Source organism: Pelodiscus sinensis, chromosome 26, assembly GCF_052426305.1.
Source record: "Pelodiscus sinensis isolate ZL-2025 chromosome 26, ASM5242630v1, whole genome shotgun sequence".
NCBI lineage: Eukaryota > Metazoa > Chordata > Testudines > Trionychidae > Pelodiscus > Pelodiscus sinensis.
In genome coordinates this window covers 12694020-12710629 of record NC_143077.1, presented here as the reverse complement: position 1 = coordinate 12710629, position 16610 = coordinate 12694020, and the positions used below count along the sequence as shown (strand labels likewise).

General features: G+C 50.9%; 1 protein-coding gene and 1 long non-coding RNA gene across 2 annotated transcripts; one reads left to right on the top strand and one right to left on the bottom strand.

The window, feature by feature from the left end:
- Positions 1-9058: 9058 nt before the first annotated feature.
- TRNP1 (TMF1 regulated nuclear protein 1) lies at positions 9059-11765 on the bottom strand. The gene has a single exon (XM_089773464.1). It carries the CDS (start codon positions 11588-11590, stop codon positions 11078-11080), a length of 513 nt encoding a protein of 170 aa, XP_089629590.1. The 5' UTR covers positions 11591-11765; the 3' UTR covers positions 9059-11077.
- On the top strand, positions 10088-16574 carry LOC142819905 (uncharacterized). Its single transcript, XR_012897586.2, has 2 exons — positions 10088-10890; positions 16203-16574. It is a non-coding gene; the product is annotated as an uncharacterized LOC142819905 (long non-coding RNA).
- Positions 16575-16610: the final 36 nt, after the last annotated feature.

Below are 16610 nucleotides of genomic sequence, written 5' to 3'. Positions count from 1 at the left end.
TTTCTGGCGTTGCATTGTTTTCACACTCACATCCCAGTCATTAATGGTGGGAGTCTTTGCCCAAATCTTTCTGACCTAGCACTGTCAGCTTTAAGAATTTAGCAATCCTCACCTGCCTCTCCACTATACGGTCCATCCTCATCCAACACGGCTACATCTCCCACCTCCCCTTCCCCCATCAGGCCTCCCCGCCAGGCTTTGTCCTGCTTCCCCAGCAAAAGGTGCCACTTGGTCACATGCGCCTCCTGGCCTCACATTTCAAAAGGCATCAACCATTTTGTATGTGGGGGAAGCTATCGCACTGAAATTCCCATCAGCTAGGTATTGGTGCAGTGCCCAGGGAAACTGAGGCACACACACACAGGGGTTTACTACAGCACCGTAGAACTCACGTGCAACTTAAGGCAAATACAATCCCTGCTTCGTCAGAGATGAACCTTCTGCTCTTCTGTCAATTTAATGAGGGCTCCCGCAGCAATGCAAATAATAAAACCCAAATCCTCTGTTCACTCCCCCCCGCACTTCTAACACCCTTCCAAGTCTTATCGGAGCCTTACAAGCCCAAAGACTCTGGCTCCTTGTCCTGAGACAGGGATCTGGGGCTGCTTGGTGTTCCACCCTGGGCACGATGCCAGCACTCCGTCGCTGACGTGTTTCATGAGATCTACACTGAACCGCAGCACAAAGGAGAAAATCTGGGCTTAGGCATTAACATCCCACATTAATTTTTCTAGAACGACTGTAACGAGATAAGCCTGTGATGGCACCAACAAGCGCCAGCACTACTTAGGGAACATGATTGCTGGCCCCTGGCAAGTGGACAGGACCGTAGGTATTACATAAGCCTCGTGTTCTCCAGGAAGGGCACTCACTCACCTGCTCTCTCCAATGGGCTCTCCCGTGCTGGAAGGGGCTTGACATTTCAGTCTCATCTGGGCGCTCTCCTCTTGCATCGCGCTCATTGTCAGTTGGGCACGTCTACATGGCAGGCTTCTTGGGCAAGAGTGCTTGTGCAAAAGGTCTTCCACAAGAGCGCGTCTACACTGCCGTGTGCTTTTGCGCAAGAGTGTCCATGGCAATGTGGATGCTCTCTTGCACAAGAAAGCTCTGATGGCCATTTTAGTCATAGGGCTTTCTTGCGCAAGAAATTCATATTGCCTGACTACACTGCCTTCTTGTGGAAGAGCTCTTGCGCAAGAGGGCTTAATCCTCGTGGGGAGAGGAATAACTCTTCCGGAAGAAGCCCTGTTTTCTGACGCTGTACTGTAAATTTACTTGTGCAAGAATGTGCGTGCAGTGTAAACGCTCTGCAAGTTTTTGCGCAAGAACAGCTGTACTTGTGCAAAAAGCCTGCAATGTAGACGTAGCCTTGGTGTTCTGGCTCTCCCTTGCAATCCCGGTCGAGGATTGGGGCCCTAGCATGAGCGGGGTTGTACGGAGAAAGAAAAAGACAGCACAATGTTACGATACAATCTGAGGTATCCGTGCTGTAGGTTCCACGAACAGTAGCAAGAGAGTTTTGATATGGACCGTCCATGGGTTTCAGCCCTGGAGTGGGTGTGGGAATTAACAGGCAGTGAGAGAACAAGTGTCCTGTTGGAGAAGCCAGGGATCAGAGGCGTGGCTAGAGTGGAGTGAAATGGCAGGTTGTAACGAAGCCTGAGACATCATGAAGGAATTAGCAACCAGTCCTAGGTGGGCCATAGAGTGCAGGTAAAAGGAAATATGATCACATGGCTACGGCAGTGGGTGGAGACTCAGGAGATCTGACTCCTAGTCTTGGCCTTGCCATCAACTTCCTGTGTGCCACTGGCCAAATCACTGATGTGAAAAGCAGCCAGGGCATGGGGGGCCTTTGATCTTGGGTGTTCACCGAGGCCTGACTTCCAGAAAGGGTGAGTAGCTCCAGCTGCCATCCGTGAGAGCTTCTGATGTTCAGTGCCTCTGGAAACCAGGCGCTAGGTGCATCTCACATCAGTGGTCCCTTCTAGCTCTTTCACCTTCGTTTCTCTGCACCACTACCAGCAGAAAGGGGGCGAATGACGCTTTGCTGCTCCCGCTAGTGGGGATTCACCGTCCACGGCAGGGGGGCACGTGGTTGTCACTCCCCACCTTCCCTCACATTCTCCACCTGGACTGCAGATTTGCCTGTGGGATGGTTTAATGTGACGTGTTATTTCATTGGCTGCGGTGTGTCTGTAGCTGAACGTGTCCTAGGAACCTAGGGTTAGAACAAGTGACTGGGTAATCATGGCACTTGGGTTCTATTTTTAGTTCTTCCACTACCTTCTCCTGCCGTCATTGTCCTTCCTGAGTTTGTCCATGAAATGGGAATAAAATAATAGAATCCTAGAACACTAGAACTGGAAGAGACCTCGAGGGGTCATCGAGTCCAGTCCCCTGCCCTCATGGCAGGACCCCATACCTGACAGATGTCTGTCTAACCTGCTCTTAAATATCTCCAGAGATGGAGATGGAGATTCCACAGTCTCCCTAAGCAATTTATTCCGGTGTTTAACTACCCTGACAGGTAGGAACTTTTTCCTAATGTCCAACCTAAACCTCCCTTGCTGCAGTTTAAGCCCATTGCTTCTTGTCCTATCCTCAGAGGCCAAGGAGAACAATTTTTCTCTCTCCTTCTTGTGACACCCTTTTAGTTACCAGAAAAACGCTATCATGTCTCCTCTCAGTCTTCTCCTTTCCAAACTAAACAAGCCTAATTCTTTCAGTCTTCCTTTGTAGGTTATGTTCTCTAGACCTTTAATTATTCTTGTTGCTCTTCTCTGAACCTTCTCCAATTTCTCCTCACCTTTCTTGAAATGTGGTGCCCAGAACTGGACACAAGACTCCAATTGAGGCCTAATCAGCACACAGTAGAGCGGAGGATGGCTTCTCATATCTTGCTCACAACACTCCTGTTAATGCATCCCAGAATCATGTTGGCTTTTTTTGCAACAGTGTCACACTGTTGACTCATGTTTATTGTCAAAGTCAGACACACAGGACTCACAGATTTGTCAGACCGCTCTGTTTATTAGCAAAGCCGCTCTGCTAATACACCCAGAAAATGTGAGTACCATACAAAGCTCAAACCCCTTTGATTTATACACTCAAAAGAAAGCCAACTTAACAAGATTAAAAGGTGGCAAAACTTCACATGATTAGTATGAGACTAGTCAAGTATCTTCATTTCCACATCAAGCACACAGCAATCTCCTGTCCATATCGCCCTGGTTACCTCAATTACTTTCTGCCTAACACCTAATGTTCCTTTTCCTGTTATCCCAGGCACACCTGGCTTCATTCTGATCTGCATACCTACAAACATAATCTTCTCTTACAATATAATTCTTTCTACTTTCACATTAGCTTGTGGTCCACTATGACCTCTAGATCTCTTTCTGCAGTGCTCCTTCCTAGACAGTTGCTTCCCATTCTGTGTGTGTGAAACAGATTGTTCCTTCCTAAGTGGAGCACTTTGCAAAATACAATATAACCTCCTACCAACGGGGCATTGGGAGGTTTAATCAATTAACATTTGAGGCTGCTTGGTAAAAGATGCTGGAGACAAGCAATTATGAGATTGTAATTGTGCTGTGACCAACGTGTGAAGAAAAGAATCTTTACAACCAAGGCGCTAGCATTATTTCAATCTGAGTCCGTTAATGGAGAGGGGGTTTCTTTTCGAAAGGTCTTTCCCAGCAATTCCTTTAAGCAGGTTCTGCTATAATCGGGTCAAAAGCTGATTTGCAAATAATCACCGGAGCAGGGAAAAAAGAGAGGGATTTAAGACCAAGCTGTGCTTTTCATACTATTAATTGAAAACCTCTGGGACATAATGTGTTCCTTCTCCGCTCTGAAACCTGTAAGCCGCTATTAAAGTCCCCTTTCTGCCCTGCTTTTGAGAAAGGGTCCCTGATGAGATTAAGGCTGCAGCAGACTCTGAGAACCTTCTTTAATATTCTTCCTTCGGGTATGAGTTGATTTAGAAAAGGAGCAGTTGGCTGCTGGCTGGAATAGGAGCAGTTTAAGTGATGGGAGGCACAAGGTCGTGCGGGCTTAGAGGCCCTCTCTGCTGCAGAGCTCTGCAAAGTGGGAGTGTTTTAAAGCCAAACTTGGAAGCATTTCCTTATGCATAATAAAATCAGTAATCCCTCACACTTATCTAGCATTTGTCATCCACAGCTGGAGAAACTGAGGCCAGCAGCAGGATGAAGTGACTTGGACAAGGCCACCCCAGCAATCTAGTTGCAGAGCTGGGATGAGAGCCAAGGTCTGAGTGGCAGTCCAGTGCATACTCACACCCACTCTCCCAGAACCAGGGGGTTGTTCCACAACCTGGTGGCACTTACTACATTTAAAAAGCAGAGCCGCAGCGCTGCCCTTGGGCGCTAACGCCCTTATCGATTAGTTGATGGAAATTCCATCGACTACTCGATTAGCTCACTAACCTCTATTTAACATCCCTAGTGGAGGGCCAGTGGCAAGGATCCCTATGGGGACAGCACGGCAGTAGGTTGCCTGCAGCGAGCTGATGGTGGGGCTGCTCAGCGCATGGCAGCGTGGCTGTCTGGTGGGGCCGGGAGCCGTGGTGCCTGGCAGGTCCTGGAGGCAGGTCCTGGAGCTCCAGTGTGGTGTGTGCACCTGCCCGGCAGGTCCTCTGTAGAGTAACTGAGCCTTTCTCCTCCTCTCCTAGCCAGACTGTCCCTGCAGCCGTGAGCACCATGGCGAGAGCTGTGGTGTTAGCAGGTGGTTTTATCGCCATTATAAAGTGGCCGCAACATACCCACAAACACTCAACATACCCCCCCCTCCACTCCCTATCCCGGAGGCTTAGACTTCTTCCTATCCTGCCTGACAAGGGTGGATGAGAGTTTTGCGGGGCCCAGGGCCCCCCTTTGGAGAAAAAATAGAAAAAAAGGCGTGAAATGTGCAAATTGAAGGCTATTTTCATATTAAATGTGAATTGGGTAAATTTGATAGAAACTTAATTTAGCTGGATAATTTTTATTTTAATTATATTGTAATTCATTTTTAAACAAAATTTTGCATTAATAAAAAAGGGGGGAATATCCAAATGTTGAGCAAAAAAAGCGCCTTCCCCCCCCCCCAAATAATCATGGCACCTTTAAATCTTACACTTCCCACCCCCACCAGACAGGGCAGGGGAAGAATGTCCCAAGTGGCTTTCCAGCTGAGAAAAACGGAAAATATCAGACATTTTACTGGTCCCGTATTTTCTGTTTTTTTTTTTTTACCAGACAAGCCACAAATACTGGTCTCTCAGGGCCAATACCAGACACCTGGCAACCCTACTCGGAACTGGAGCCTGCGTTTACAATAGGCCAAGGACGTAAGTCGGGAGATTTTGGCCCCTTCCCCACTTCGGAAATAGGTCATAATGGTGGTGGTGGTGGGGGCGGGAGGTAGGGTCGTAAATCGGGCTGTTATAAAGCAGGGGCCTCCTGTATTTGTGGCAGGGGTGGGAAACCTTTCTTGGGTTCGGGGACACTGACCCTATAGAAAAACCAGTCATGTGCTGGGGAATTAAAAGCCTGAGGGGAGCGGTGATTAGTAGGTTCCCACAGCTGACCTTTTCCAGGTCCGGCCAATGGGTGGGGGGGGGGGGGAAGCAGCCATGAGGGACCCTCCCCTGCCGGCTCGCAGCTCCTGCACCACAAAGGGCCCCGCCGCGCTGTTCTGTTCTGCGTGGGGGGGAGGGGGGGCTGTTGCTGCCATGCGGCCGGACCCAACCAGCGTGGGGTTTGCTCTGGCTGCTGCAGCTCCTGCGCGGGCTGCCTGCTACGGTGGGGGCGGGGGGGCGGGGTTCCCTCGCGGGCCCCAGGCTGCCGACCCTGCTCTGAGCAGGGCGGATGAGAGTTTTACAACACCGGTGCTCGCGCGGGGCCTATTGAAGCGCAGGGCCCGGGGCCACCGCCCTGCCTTATATCCGCCGCTGCTGCCTGAGTTCCTGTTATAAACAAACCAGACACACCGCTTTCCTCCACGCTAAGTGGACTTTGAACATAAAAGCCGCAGCTCCTGGAATCGTGGGATTTCCTGGGCCCCTCACCTTGTCCTTCAAACAGGCCCTCGTGGTGGCAGAGGAAAGCTTGACAATGCTGTTGTTACAGGCTTACGAACCGGGGGCAGAGGGAAACCAAAATAATTATTTTTTTTAAATCTCATGGTTTGTAAACTAGTCTGACCATGCCGGGGAGGAGGGTAGGGGCTAACTTGTGATTTTTGACCATTGGGGTTGGCCATGCTGCCCACTAGAGTTACTGGGAGCTGGCACCGTACCTCACGGGAGCCCTGTTCTTTGCTTTCCAGGTTAGTGTGACGGGGTAGGCGGACCCCCCGCCGGTCGGACCCCCCGCACTGAGATAAGCCCCGAGGAGGGGGGCAGAGTCCGGGAGGGGAGATTGGGCGGCGGGGATTGCGCCGCTGAGCGCCGGACGGTAGCGCCGAGCACCAGCACGACCGATAATGGACGGCCCGGGTCGGCGTCAGTGAAGGCGCCGGCCAAGACGCCAAGCAGGACGGGGGCCGGGACGCAGTGGTGACGTAAGGCCAAAGCGCCGAGGAGCGGGGGATTCAAAAAGGCCCCGGCCACGGCCGGGAGGAGGAGGAGGGTGTCTGGCTCCAAGGGGAATCCCAGGACCGGCGAGAGGACCCAGACTCCGAGGAGTCCGTGCAACCAGGAGGCCTCCGAAGCGGACGGAGGGTAAGCTGGTCCCCACGCTGGGGGAATCCGCAAAGACATTGACCGGGAGGAAGGGACCCAGGGCGGGGCCGCGAAACCCCGCGAGTGGAGGGTTTGGGGGAAACTTGGCCCCCTCCACTGACAGAAGAGGATGCACGTCCCCTCTCTCAGGGCCCTGGGTCGGGGCTCGGAGTGAGGGAGGGCCCGAGCCCCCTTCCCGGTCCCCCTGGGGATACACATAGGCTCGACCCACTCCGGCGGCAGGAGTGCTGCAATAAGGCCAGAGGCCCTGACAGGGAGCGGAGCTCCCACTTAGGACGGTGTCCCACCCAGACTCGGGGGGGGGCTTTAAGAAAACGGTTACAGTTGGTCCTTCTCTTTCTCTATTTTTTTAAATTTTTTATTTTGTAACTGAAAGTTACAAATGAAACAGAGCAGGAAAGCTGCCCCCGAGCACAAACTCAGCAGGTATTTAACTAGATCACAAGCTGATATATGTGCCTGGTAACCACCCAGAATGTTCTTCTTGGCTAGGTCTAGACTACAGGGTTGTGTCTACACTGCACTCCTTTTCCAGAAAAGGGATGCAGATGAGACAAGTCGGAATTGCAGATGAAGCGGGGGATTTAAATATCCCCCGCTTCATTTGTAGAAACATGGCTGCCGCTTTTTTCCGGTTCGGGGCTTTGCCGGAGAAAAGCGCCAGTCTAGATGGGATCTTTTGGAAAATAAAGCCTTTTCCGAAAGGTCCCTTATTCCTGATTTTAAGAGGAATCTTTCCGGAAAAGGGGTGCAGTGTAGACACAGCCCAGGGCTTTTTCCGAGCGCTTTTCCGGAAGAGGCTTTTCCGTTATTTGGCCCAGTCTAGAGTGCCCTGGAGTGAGAGCTGCGCTCCTTTGCCCTGGCGTGGCCCTGCCCGACCTCCTTAACCTTGCTCAAGAGTCTGGTGGAGGCCCCTCGTGGCCAGGGTCTCAGCCATCTGGCCATATATGTTGGTATTGTGCCGGTTGGGGTGGAGATCCTGGAGAGTCTCCTCTTCGCCCCATACCTCCAGGAGGGCCAGGATCTCCACCCCAGACCAGGACGGTACATGCCTTTTCTGGCCCCTGGCAGGCTCCCGGGAGTGCTGTGCATGCTCCCTGGGAGGGCCAATGGGCTCTTGGGGGCTTGTGGTTGGGACATTGGTGCCCACATGTCAGGCACTGGCAGCCGGGTGGTGTGTTGCAGCTCCCGGAGCTGCCTTCCTGCCACAAGCCCTGTGCCAGGTGTTTGCAGCTTTGAGGGATGCTGGGAGACAGGAACTATAGAGTTATGATGAGTGTGGACGGAGTGGCCAGCAGGGAACACATGTTATTTCCTGGAGGCCTCTCTTTTGACAGAACTCCCTCCTCCGCATGCACACTTGCCTTTTCCCGAAAAAGCTTTTCCCGAAAAAGCCTTATTCCTCATAGAATGAGGTTTACCGCCATTGGAAAAAGCCCGCCGTTATTTCGACTTTTTGTCGAAATAACACAACGGCCGTGTGGATGCTAGTATTGTTTTTGAGGAATAACGGCCGTTATTCTAGGAAAACACTGCAGTGTAGACGTACCCAGAGAGACGTAAGGAGAAAAAACAATGCCTAGGAAACTCCCCGTCCTGTATATTGTCCCCTCACTAAAGCCCAGCAGGTGGCATGCTAAGAGAACTACCAATGAGTACATCTGTCACCCAGCCCGCCTTTCCCTACTACATGCCCGGCGGTTGTTTCCCCTGCTTGTTGGAGCTTGTCTTCAAGGTGCAAGCTCTGCCTGATACGGACTCAGTCACCAAGGGCAAGTCTGCACTTAAAAAGGCGGGTTGGTGTGAAGATGCTTTAAACTGACGGGAGAGAGCACTTCTGTCAGCACAGTTAAGTCACCTCCCCAAGAGGCAGTAGTCACGTTGAGTGGATAGGCTCTCCTGCTGACATATCAAGGTTTCCACAGGGGTGTAAATCTAGTTAGCTACATTGCTCAGGAGTATGGATTTTTCACACCCCATGGCGATACAGTTATCCCCGATATAGGTCTGCAATGTGCAGACTAGACCTAGATATGTGCCCAGTGTCCCAAGGCACCAGCATAATAGATATTCCTGGTCCAGTGATTGTGGTTCTAGTGCAACTTACACAAACCACTAAAAGTAGGAAGACTCCTGTGACAGAGAGGCCAAAAGGGACGCAGAGCCCAGCTAGCAAAGGACAGTTGGGCAGACGGGTTAGAGGAGATTTGCACTGGTACGTCATTTACAAGCAGTTGCTGAGTCTGATTTTGCAGTTTTCCTATCCCACCCTCCTTCCATATTTAAAGCAACCTCTCAAGATACCATATATAATGAATAAAATATATAGCTGTTTATTTATGCAAGTGCCTACTTCCAGAATGTGCTTGCTATAAAGTACCAAAGTGCAACTTGTGTATATTCAGTTCGTCCGGCTGCAGTAGCTGCTCCGGGCCCATCCAGCATAGATTATGTAACAGACCTTCTGTGTATGTCTCTCTCTCTCTCACTCACACACACAAGTAGTCTCTACATTACTTTATGAGTCAGTGTGATTAAAAAAAAAAAGGATCTTCATGTTTAAAAAAATAAAGGGATGAAAGAAACTGCTTCTAGCAGGAGTCAGAGTCCCATGCAAAGTGAGCAATAGAAGCCAGAGTGATGGATGAAATCCAGTACAGAGACACACACTTCACCATAGTTTCTGAGATTTTTTTCTTCCACATGTTGATTGTCTATTTCTGCACAGAGCTTGAAAAATGGTTCTGTTCTTTGTATCCAGCCTGGACTTTCCAGCACTAGAATTTGTCATCAGAGCTCAACAATCTTGCCCTTGAAGGGCTTATAAGGACGTGTCAAGGTTGCTTATTGTAATGTTCCTTCTGAGTGAACTTCATACCTGTGCAAAGCATATGCATCACTTCAGTCCCATAACCGTGGGCTTAGGCAAGGAGAGCTCAAGTCGAGGACATGGAGGGCCAAGTCTGATGGAAGCAATGCCTAGGCCTAGTGCTAGCCCTCTTCCGGGGCTAAGTTTCATCCTGAGAGCACAAACCTCTTGAAGAACATTAGGCCAAACCATGGCCCCATGAAAGTCAGCCGCAAAATTCTCCCAAGATTTCTATGGGACCGTGTTTTCAGTCTAGCTCATAGTTATGGGGCACCACCGAAAGTAACAATCACAGTCTGAAAGTGAGAATATATTGCTTCTCAATGGAAACATTCATCTGAAGCTGCAGAAGACTGGTTCAGACCAAGTGCTGCCACCCTCAGGTGGAGCATCTTGGTGTCCCAGCTGGGAGGCTATGTGGTCATTACAGTCACTGAATAGGAGAATATTCCTCCTTGGTCTCTGTAAAAACAGTCTCAGTGGATTCTGGTCCAGGAATTGAAACATGGTCCCAAACTGTTGTAGGGACATCCGGTTTGGTGCAGTCCAGTTGTGATGTCCCCAGGTGGATAGCTGATGTCTCAGGCTGGATATGTGCAGGGGCAAATTAAGGCAGGATTCTTTGATCCAGTCCCCCCTGACCAAAAGGGGACCAAATGCAGCAGTGAGTCAGAGCAGCAGGCTGATGAAGTGGGAGACACTGGAGTCTATGTGGGAGCTGGCATGGAGGGTCTGTCCCCGGGAGGCAGTCTCTCTCTGGAGGGCCTATTAGATCTGAAAGCACCCTGGGAATAGCCAAAGAGACTGATCCCTTCTGCAGCACATTGGGATCTTCTACATGTGACATGGGACTGTGGCATATTGGGGTGGGTTAGGCTCCTGATGAATCTTCACTCTTTCTTTTCAGATTAGGAGGAGCTGCCGGTGGTTTGAGGAGACAATCGGCCAGTATTGGTGGGACGAGAGGGGCGAGTCACCTCACAGGTGGGATAGGAGTTGTGCATGCTGAGTGGGGGGTGCTACTTGGCCCCCCAGGAGAATTGAATCTTTCAGCGGATGGGCACTATGGGAACCCCCTGCCCACATTTAGGGCTCTCCTGACCTGGGAGGGTATAGACTTAGAGGGGGGCAGGTCCAGCACAACTTCATTTACAAAAGCACCTCCCCCCCCCCAGAGACAGCTGCTGAGTCGGGCCTCGGGAGGCAGAGGTGCAAGTAAAGCAGGAGCTGTCTGAGCCAGCAGGGAGCTCTTCCAAGAGCCGGCAGAATTTCTGTAAGTTACTTTCACCGCCGCACAGAGGGGACGGCTCCCAGCTCGGAGGGCTGCAGCGGGGGAACCCCTCCCGCCCCCGGCTGCAGGGGTGCCCTTCCCATCCCGCAGGAGGGGCACCTCGCCGGGCCGCGCTGCCCTCCCCAGCCCCGGGGGGGGGGGGGGAGACCCAGCCGGGCGCCCCCTCTGCTCAGGCCGCCTGCTGTCCCGGCGGCGGCCCCTGCAGGCTCCTCTTGAAGGGGGACTCGGGCGGCTCCGGGGCGCCCCCCCGGCCGCGGCGCAGCGTGCCCCCCGCCCAGGGCACGCAGCTGCCCAGCCCCAGCGCCGAGGCCAGCAGGGCGGGCGGCCGCGCCTTGCGGGAGCGCCGCAGGCTCTTCTTGAGGCGCTGCCCGTGCGCCGCCAGGTAGATCTGAGCCTGGCCGGCGCCGCTGCCCAGGCGGGCCAGGCTCTCGGCGCGGCTGGCCATGCGCAGCTCGGCCTGCACGAACACGCGGTGCAGCTGCTGCACCCGGCTCTCCAGCTCCAGCACCAGGCGCCGCCGGGCCTCCACCTCCAGCAGCCGCCGCCGCGCCTCGGCCAGCTCCAGCGCCCGCACCGCCCCGGGCAGCGCCGCGCCGCCCGCCGCCTCCTCCTCCGCCCGCCGCAGCCGCGGCTTGCCCGCTCCGGCGCGGCCGGGCAGCGGCTCCGCGGCTCCGCCGGTCATCGGGGGCGCCGCTGTCCCCTGGAGGTGGGGGGCGGGTCCTCTCTCCGCTCCTGCCCCGGCTCCAGCCGCTCCCGCGCCGGAGAGCCGCCTGCTGCTCCTGGGGGGAAGAGGGGTCCCCGCTGCCGAGCCCCGCTTCTCCCCCGGGCGCTGCGGCGCTAGGATGCTCTGGCAGCAGCGCTGGGTGCCAGCCCTTATAAGGAGCCGGGGCTGGCGCGGAGCTGAGAGATGCTTCCCTGAGCCAGTCACAGGAGCCGCAGCGCCGTCACTCAGCCCCCCGCCCCCCTCCATCGGTGCCCGGTGCCGCGCCCTGACCCACCCCGCCCTGTTCCCCCACCTTTCCCTCTCCCCTCGCCTCTCTGCTTTGCAGTAAGCCCGTGTGAAGGGAGGAATTTACACACTGGGTAGAACCGGGTTCAAAAAAGGAGAGACGTTCCTGGAGGGCAGGTCCATCGGTGGCTGTTGGCCCTGATGCGCAGGGAGGCAACCCCACTCTCAGGGTGGCCTTAAACCTCCGCTTGTCAGAAGCTGGGCCTGGACCACAGGGGATGGATCACTCCTAACTGCCCTGTTCTGTTGGTTTCAGGCTGGCCCTGGCCTATTGGGACCGTGGCCGTTCTTATGTTTGTCTGAATTCTTAGCAAAAACTTCCTTTGGTTTGTTTTAAACCTGCTACCTATTCATTTCATTCAGTGACCCCCAGTTCTTATGTCATGGGAGCAAGCAAATCACTTTTCCTTGTGCATTTTTTCCACACCAGTCATGACTGCAGCCCTTCCCGGCTATCCCCACCCCATCCATACTTAGACACCCCCCCTTTACCCAGGCATACATCCCTTCCACAGATACCCTTTCCTCTGCCCCTTTCCCTGCCACACCCCTTCCCCAATCACACATCCCTACTCAGGCACATGCACCCCCTCCATACACATAACCCCTTCCCCAGTGCCCACCCCTCCCAGATATACCTCTGTAGCCACACATGTCCCTTCCCCAGACATCCCTCCACCCCCACACTCTCCTCAAATACACAGACCCTCTGCCCAGGTACAAACACTCCCCCCTCATATCCGCACTGTTGTATTCTCTTCTGTTCAGACCATGCCCGTCACCTTGGTGTCTGAATGTATTAGCCTTCCTTTGCCACGCCCAGACACACTCCTTTTCCCCCGAACACACAGCTCCGTTCACTTGGCATTGAATATTCTGCCCTAAGTAATGGCTCTATGCCCCTGGAAGGGTGACTGTTATTGTGATTTAACTCTGTGGGCATCATCAGTAAACAGATGGAAGGGAAGGGAAGGGAAGTGGGCAGGCAGCTGGCTAGAGACCATCTCGCAAGGCACCTACAGACCTCCAATATGTCTTCAGAGCTCTGCTGAGATGTATACAGCTTGAAATCCTCTCTATTTACCAGCTTAGCTATGAGAAGAATTCACACAGGCAAAGTATCTGCTCTTCAGACAATGTTATGAGTCAGGGATGAAAGTCGGACTGACAAGGCAGGGGTCAGCAGTAACTAGGAAGGGGGTGAGCTCATTTGATCTCCTTGTTGCCCAGTCTGGAGGGACCCCAACTTTACAGAGCAGTTCAATGGGAAAATAAAGGTGACTTGCCAGTAGAGCCTAGTGCCCCGGAAATGCAGATCCTCTGTTTCAGCACTCACTCGGATAGTGCAGCGTGACTGCCAATAACATTATTATATAAGACTTTGTTAATAAAGCTTAGTGTGGGCTGGGTTGACAGGAGATCACAGAGCCAGTCAAAAAGAAGAGAGCATTCTGGAGTGGGAAAATGACATCTGCTCCTAGCTGGTAAACAGAGGTGGCAGCCTCAGTGATCACCCCCCATGCTGGGATATTTTCCTTTATGTTTCCTGCTTTTGTCAGCACAACTAACAGCTGGACCTTAATGCACCTGAGAAACATATGGGCGCGTTCCCTGGGGGTCAGGCGGTGTGTGCATGTCACACTGTTAAACATACTCTTGAGTTTGACAAGGCTGCCACATGTCTGTCAGATATCAGCGCCACATCAGACTCTTGCATCACCTCTCGGCCTGCCCCCGGCTGCCAGCTAGTGCCACTAACAGCCCTCTTGCCAGTTAGCAAACCTGTTTTGATATCCCCTCTGCTGCTGCACTATACCTAAAATAGAAAGCGCTTCCTTGCTCCTCCAAAGGAAGCAGTTGTGTTCTAAGCACCGTCAAGCACAAACATGTTGTGACAGGCTAGTGAAATATTGAGGAATTATACCTATTTTAAATCCTGAGTTGTTGCTTTACATATGCGTGGAACGAATCTGAGACAAAATTCAAGCTCAATTTTGACCACGGGACCTTTGCTGGAACCTGTATTATAGCATTGTCATTTAATGAAAGGACCCTTTTGTGAGACGCATCTTGCTGTTGCATACAAAGTTATCTCCTCACCTTCTATCTGCCACTCCAAAACAGCCCTCCATAGGATGAGTGCAAATACAATTTATGAGTCAGCAAATCCTCTGCTGTAATTATTGACTCTGCCTTTGATAGAACTTGTACCCCCAAGGAATGAAGAAAATCATCTTGAAAAGACTGGTTGCCTCTTCCCCTAGCCTGTGGGAGCAATAAAGAAAGGAGAGACAGAGCCTTACTCCCCTTGGACTAAAATCTGATGAAATAATTGCATGTTTTTCCTTAAGCACCTGAGCAGAAATTCCCTTGGCTGTATTCATGCTCAGGTGAGCCTTTGAGCCAAGTTCTGTGTTCATTTGCAATCATATGTTAATAGTTCAGCTGTGAAGAACCACATACATCACATCAGTCTGTGACTGACTTTCCGGGACTGAGAGTTACTTTATTTCTTTCCATTCTTTTCACATCAGCTGCACCTGGTGAAACAGGCCACACAGAAATTAAAGGTGGACAGGCAGAAATATAAACTGAACAGACAAGATAGGAAGCTGGGAACTGGACAATTATGTACTTGAACATGAAATAATTTGGGCTCCTGAATTGCTGAACGCCACACTCAATACAGATGCTGATATTTTCTGGCTGAAAAAAACCCCCTAGTAATTAGTAATGAAGTCACATTTTCAAGTGCTCAGCTGTTTTCATTGTCCCCAGTGGTGATCCTTCTGAGTTGACTTATTATTAGGGACTGATCCTGCTGCCATTGAAATCAATGGCAAATCTACATTTGATTTAAATTAGAGCAGTATCCTATTAATGATGCAGCATCTATATCATGCCTCCTATGCTTTATGACAATTGGATTATGAATATGTATAACTCGAAGATGATGTAGGCAAAATACATAAGAACATAAGAATGACCATACTGGATCAGACCAAAGGCCCATCTAACTCAGTAGCCTGTCTTCTGACAGCTACCAATGCCAGGTGCCCTACACCATGAAATTTATCATTTTTAAAGGTCCAATCTGCTGAATGTATATATTCTATTTCTGTGCATGTGTCACTCTTGTATGTGAAGTTAGAAATGTGAAGTATGAATCTCTTTATAATCTAGAATTGGCAGTGAGAGCCATTAGTGGTACTTAAGACCTTAATGGCCCGGAGGTCACAATAATGATTTGTGAATGGTTTTGTTTTTCTGTAAACCTGGCTTATGATTGGTCCTGCCAGGACATGTGGTCAGACCACCTGATGCTGTGACTCATTTTGAATCTGGTACTTTTCCACTCAAGACGAGAAAAATTTGAACCGAACACAAAGAATTCTTGCCTTGAGCAAAAGGAATATAAAGGTGGGAAACCAAACAATTAAGGTAGTTACCCGATGCCAGGAGACCCCTTACTTATCACCCAAGATGCCTGCTGGAAACATCTAAGACTAAACGGGGAAGAATTGGGCCCAAGCTAGGAGGCTGCCTAGCTTGTGAAAGAGATGATTAGAACAATTGTTAGGGTAAAAACTTGCATGTAACAAGATTCTTAGGCCATTTCTTCACTTTGGGAAAGATTGATGCTGCCATGATTTATCTTCCGGAATTAGACCTGCTAAATCGAACATAAGAACATAAGACAGGCTGTACTGGGTCAGACCAAAAGTCCATCTAGGCCAGTATGCTGTCTGCTGACTGTGGCCAGTACCAGATACCCCAGAGGGAGGGAACACAACAGGTAATCCTCCCGTGATCCCTCTCCTGTCATCCATTTCCAGACAAACAGAGGCTAGAGACACCATTCCTACCCATCCTGGCTGATAGCCATTGATGGACTTAACCTCCATGAATCTATCTAGGTCTCTTTGAGCCCTGTTAAAGTCCTAGTCTTCACAATATCTTCTGTCAAGGAGTTCCACAGGTTGACTGTGCGCTGAGTGAAGAAAAACTTCCTTTTGTTCATTTTAAACCTGCTGCCTATTCATTTCATTTGGTGACCCCTCATTCTTATATTGTGGGAATAAGTAAATAGCTTTTCCCTATTCACTTTTTCCACACTAGTCATGATTTTATAGACCTCTATCATATCCCTCCCTTCGTTTCCTCTTTCTAAGATGAAAAGTTCAAGTCTTTTTAATCTCTCTTTATATGGGACCCTTTCCAAACCTGTAATCATTTTTGTTGCCCTTTTCTGAACCTTTTCTAATGCCACTATATCTTTTTTTAGATGAGGCAACCACATCTGTACGCAGTATATCAAACTCAGAGGGCACCTTCATTGATGGCTGATACTCCTGCTCCTGCAAGAAGTAAGGGAAGCCAATGGAAGCATTGGCTCCCGTCGGCCTCCCACTGTGAGGATGGCGAGGAAACTCGAATTAAGGCACGTCTACTCCAGCTATGTAATTAATGTAGCTGGAATTGCACATCTTAATTCGACCTTCCCCTTTAGTGTAGACCTAGCCTGCATGTATTAGGATTAGCTGGTATGTTTTGTTTATTTTGGCGTAGTAACTTACTTTGATTTGTCTGTTTTCACCTGCAATCACATAAATCCCACTTTCTATATCTAATAAAAGCACTTTTGTTTATTATCAAGCCCAATGTAAATAATTATTACCTGGGGGTTGGAGGA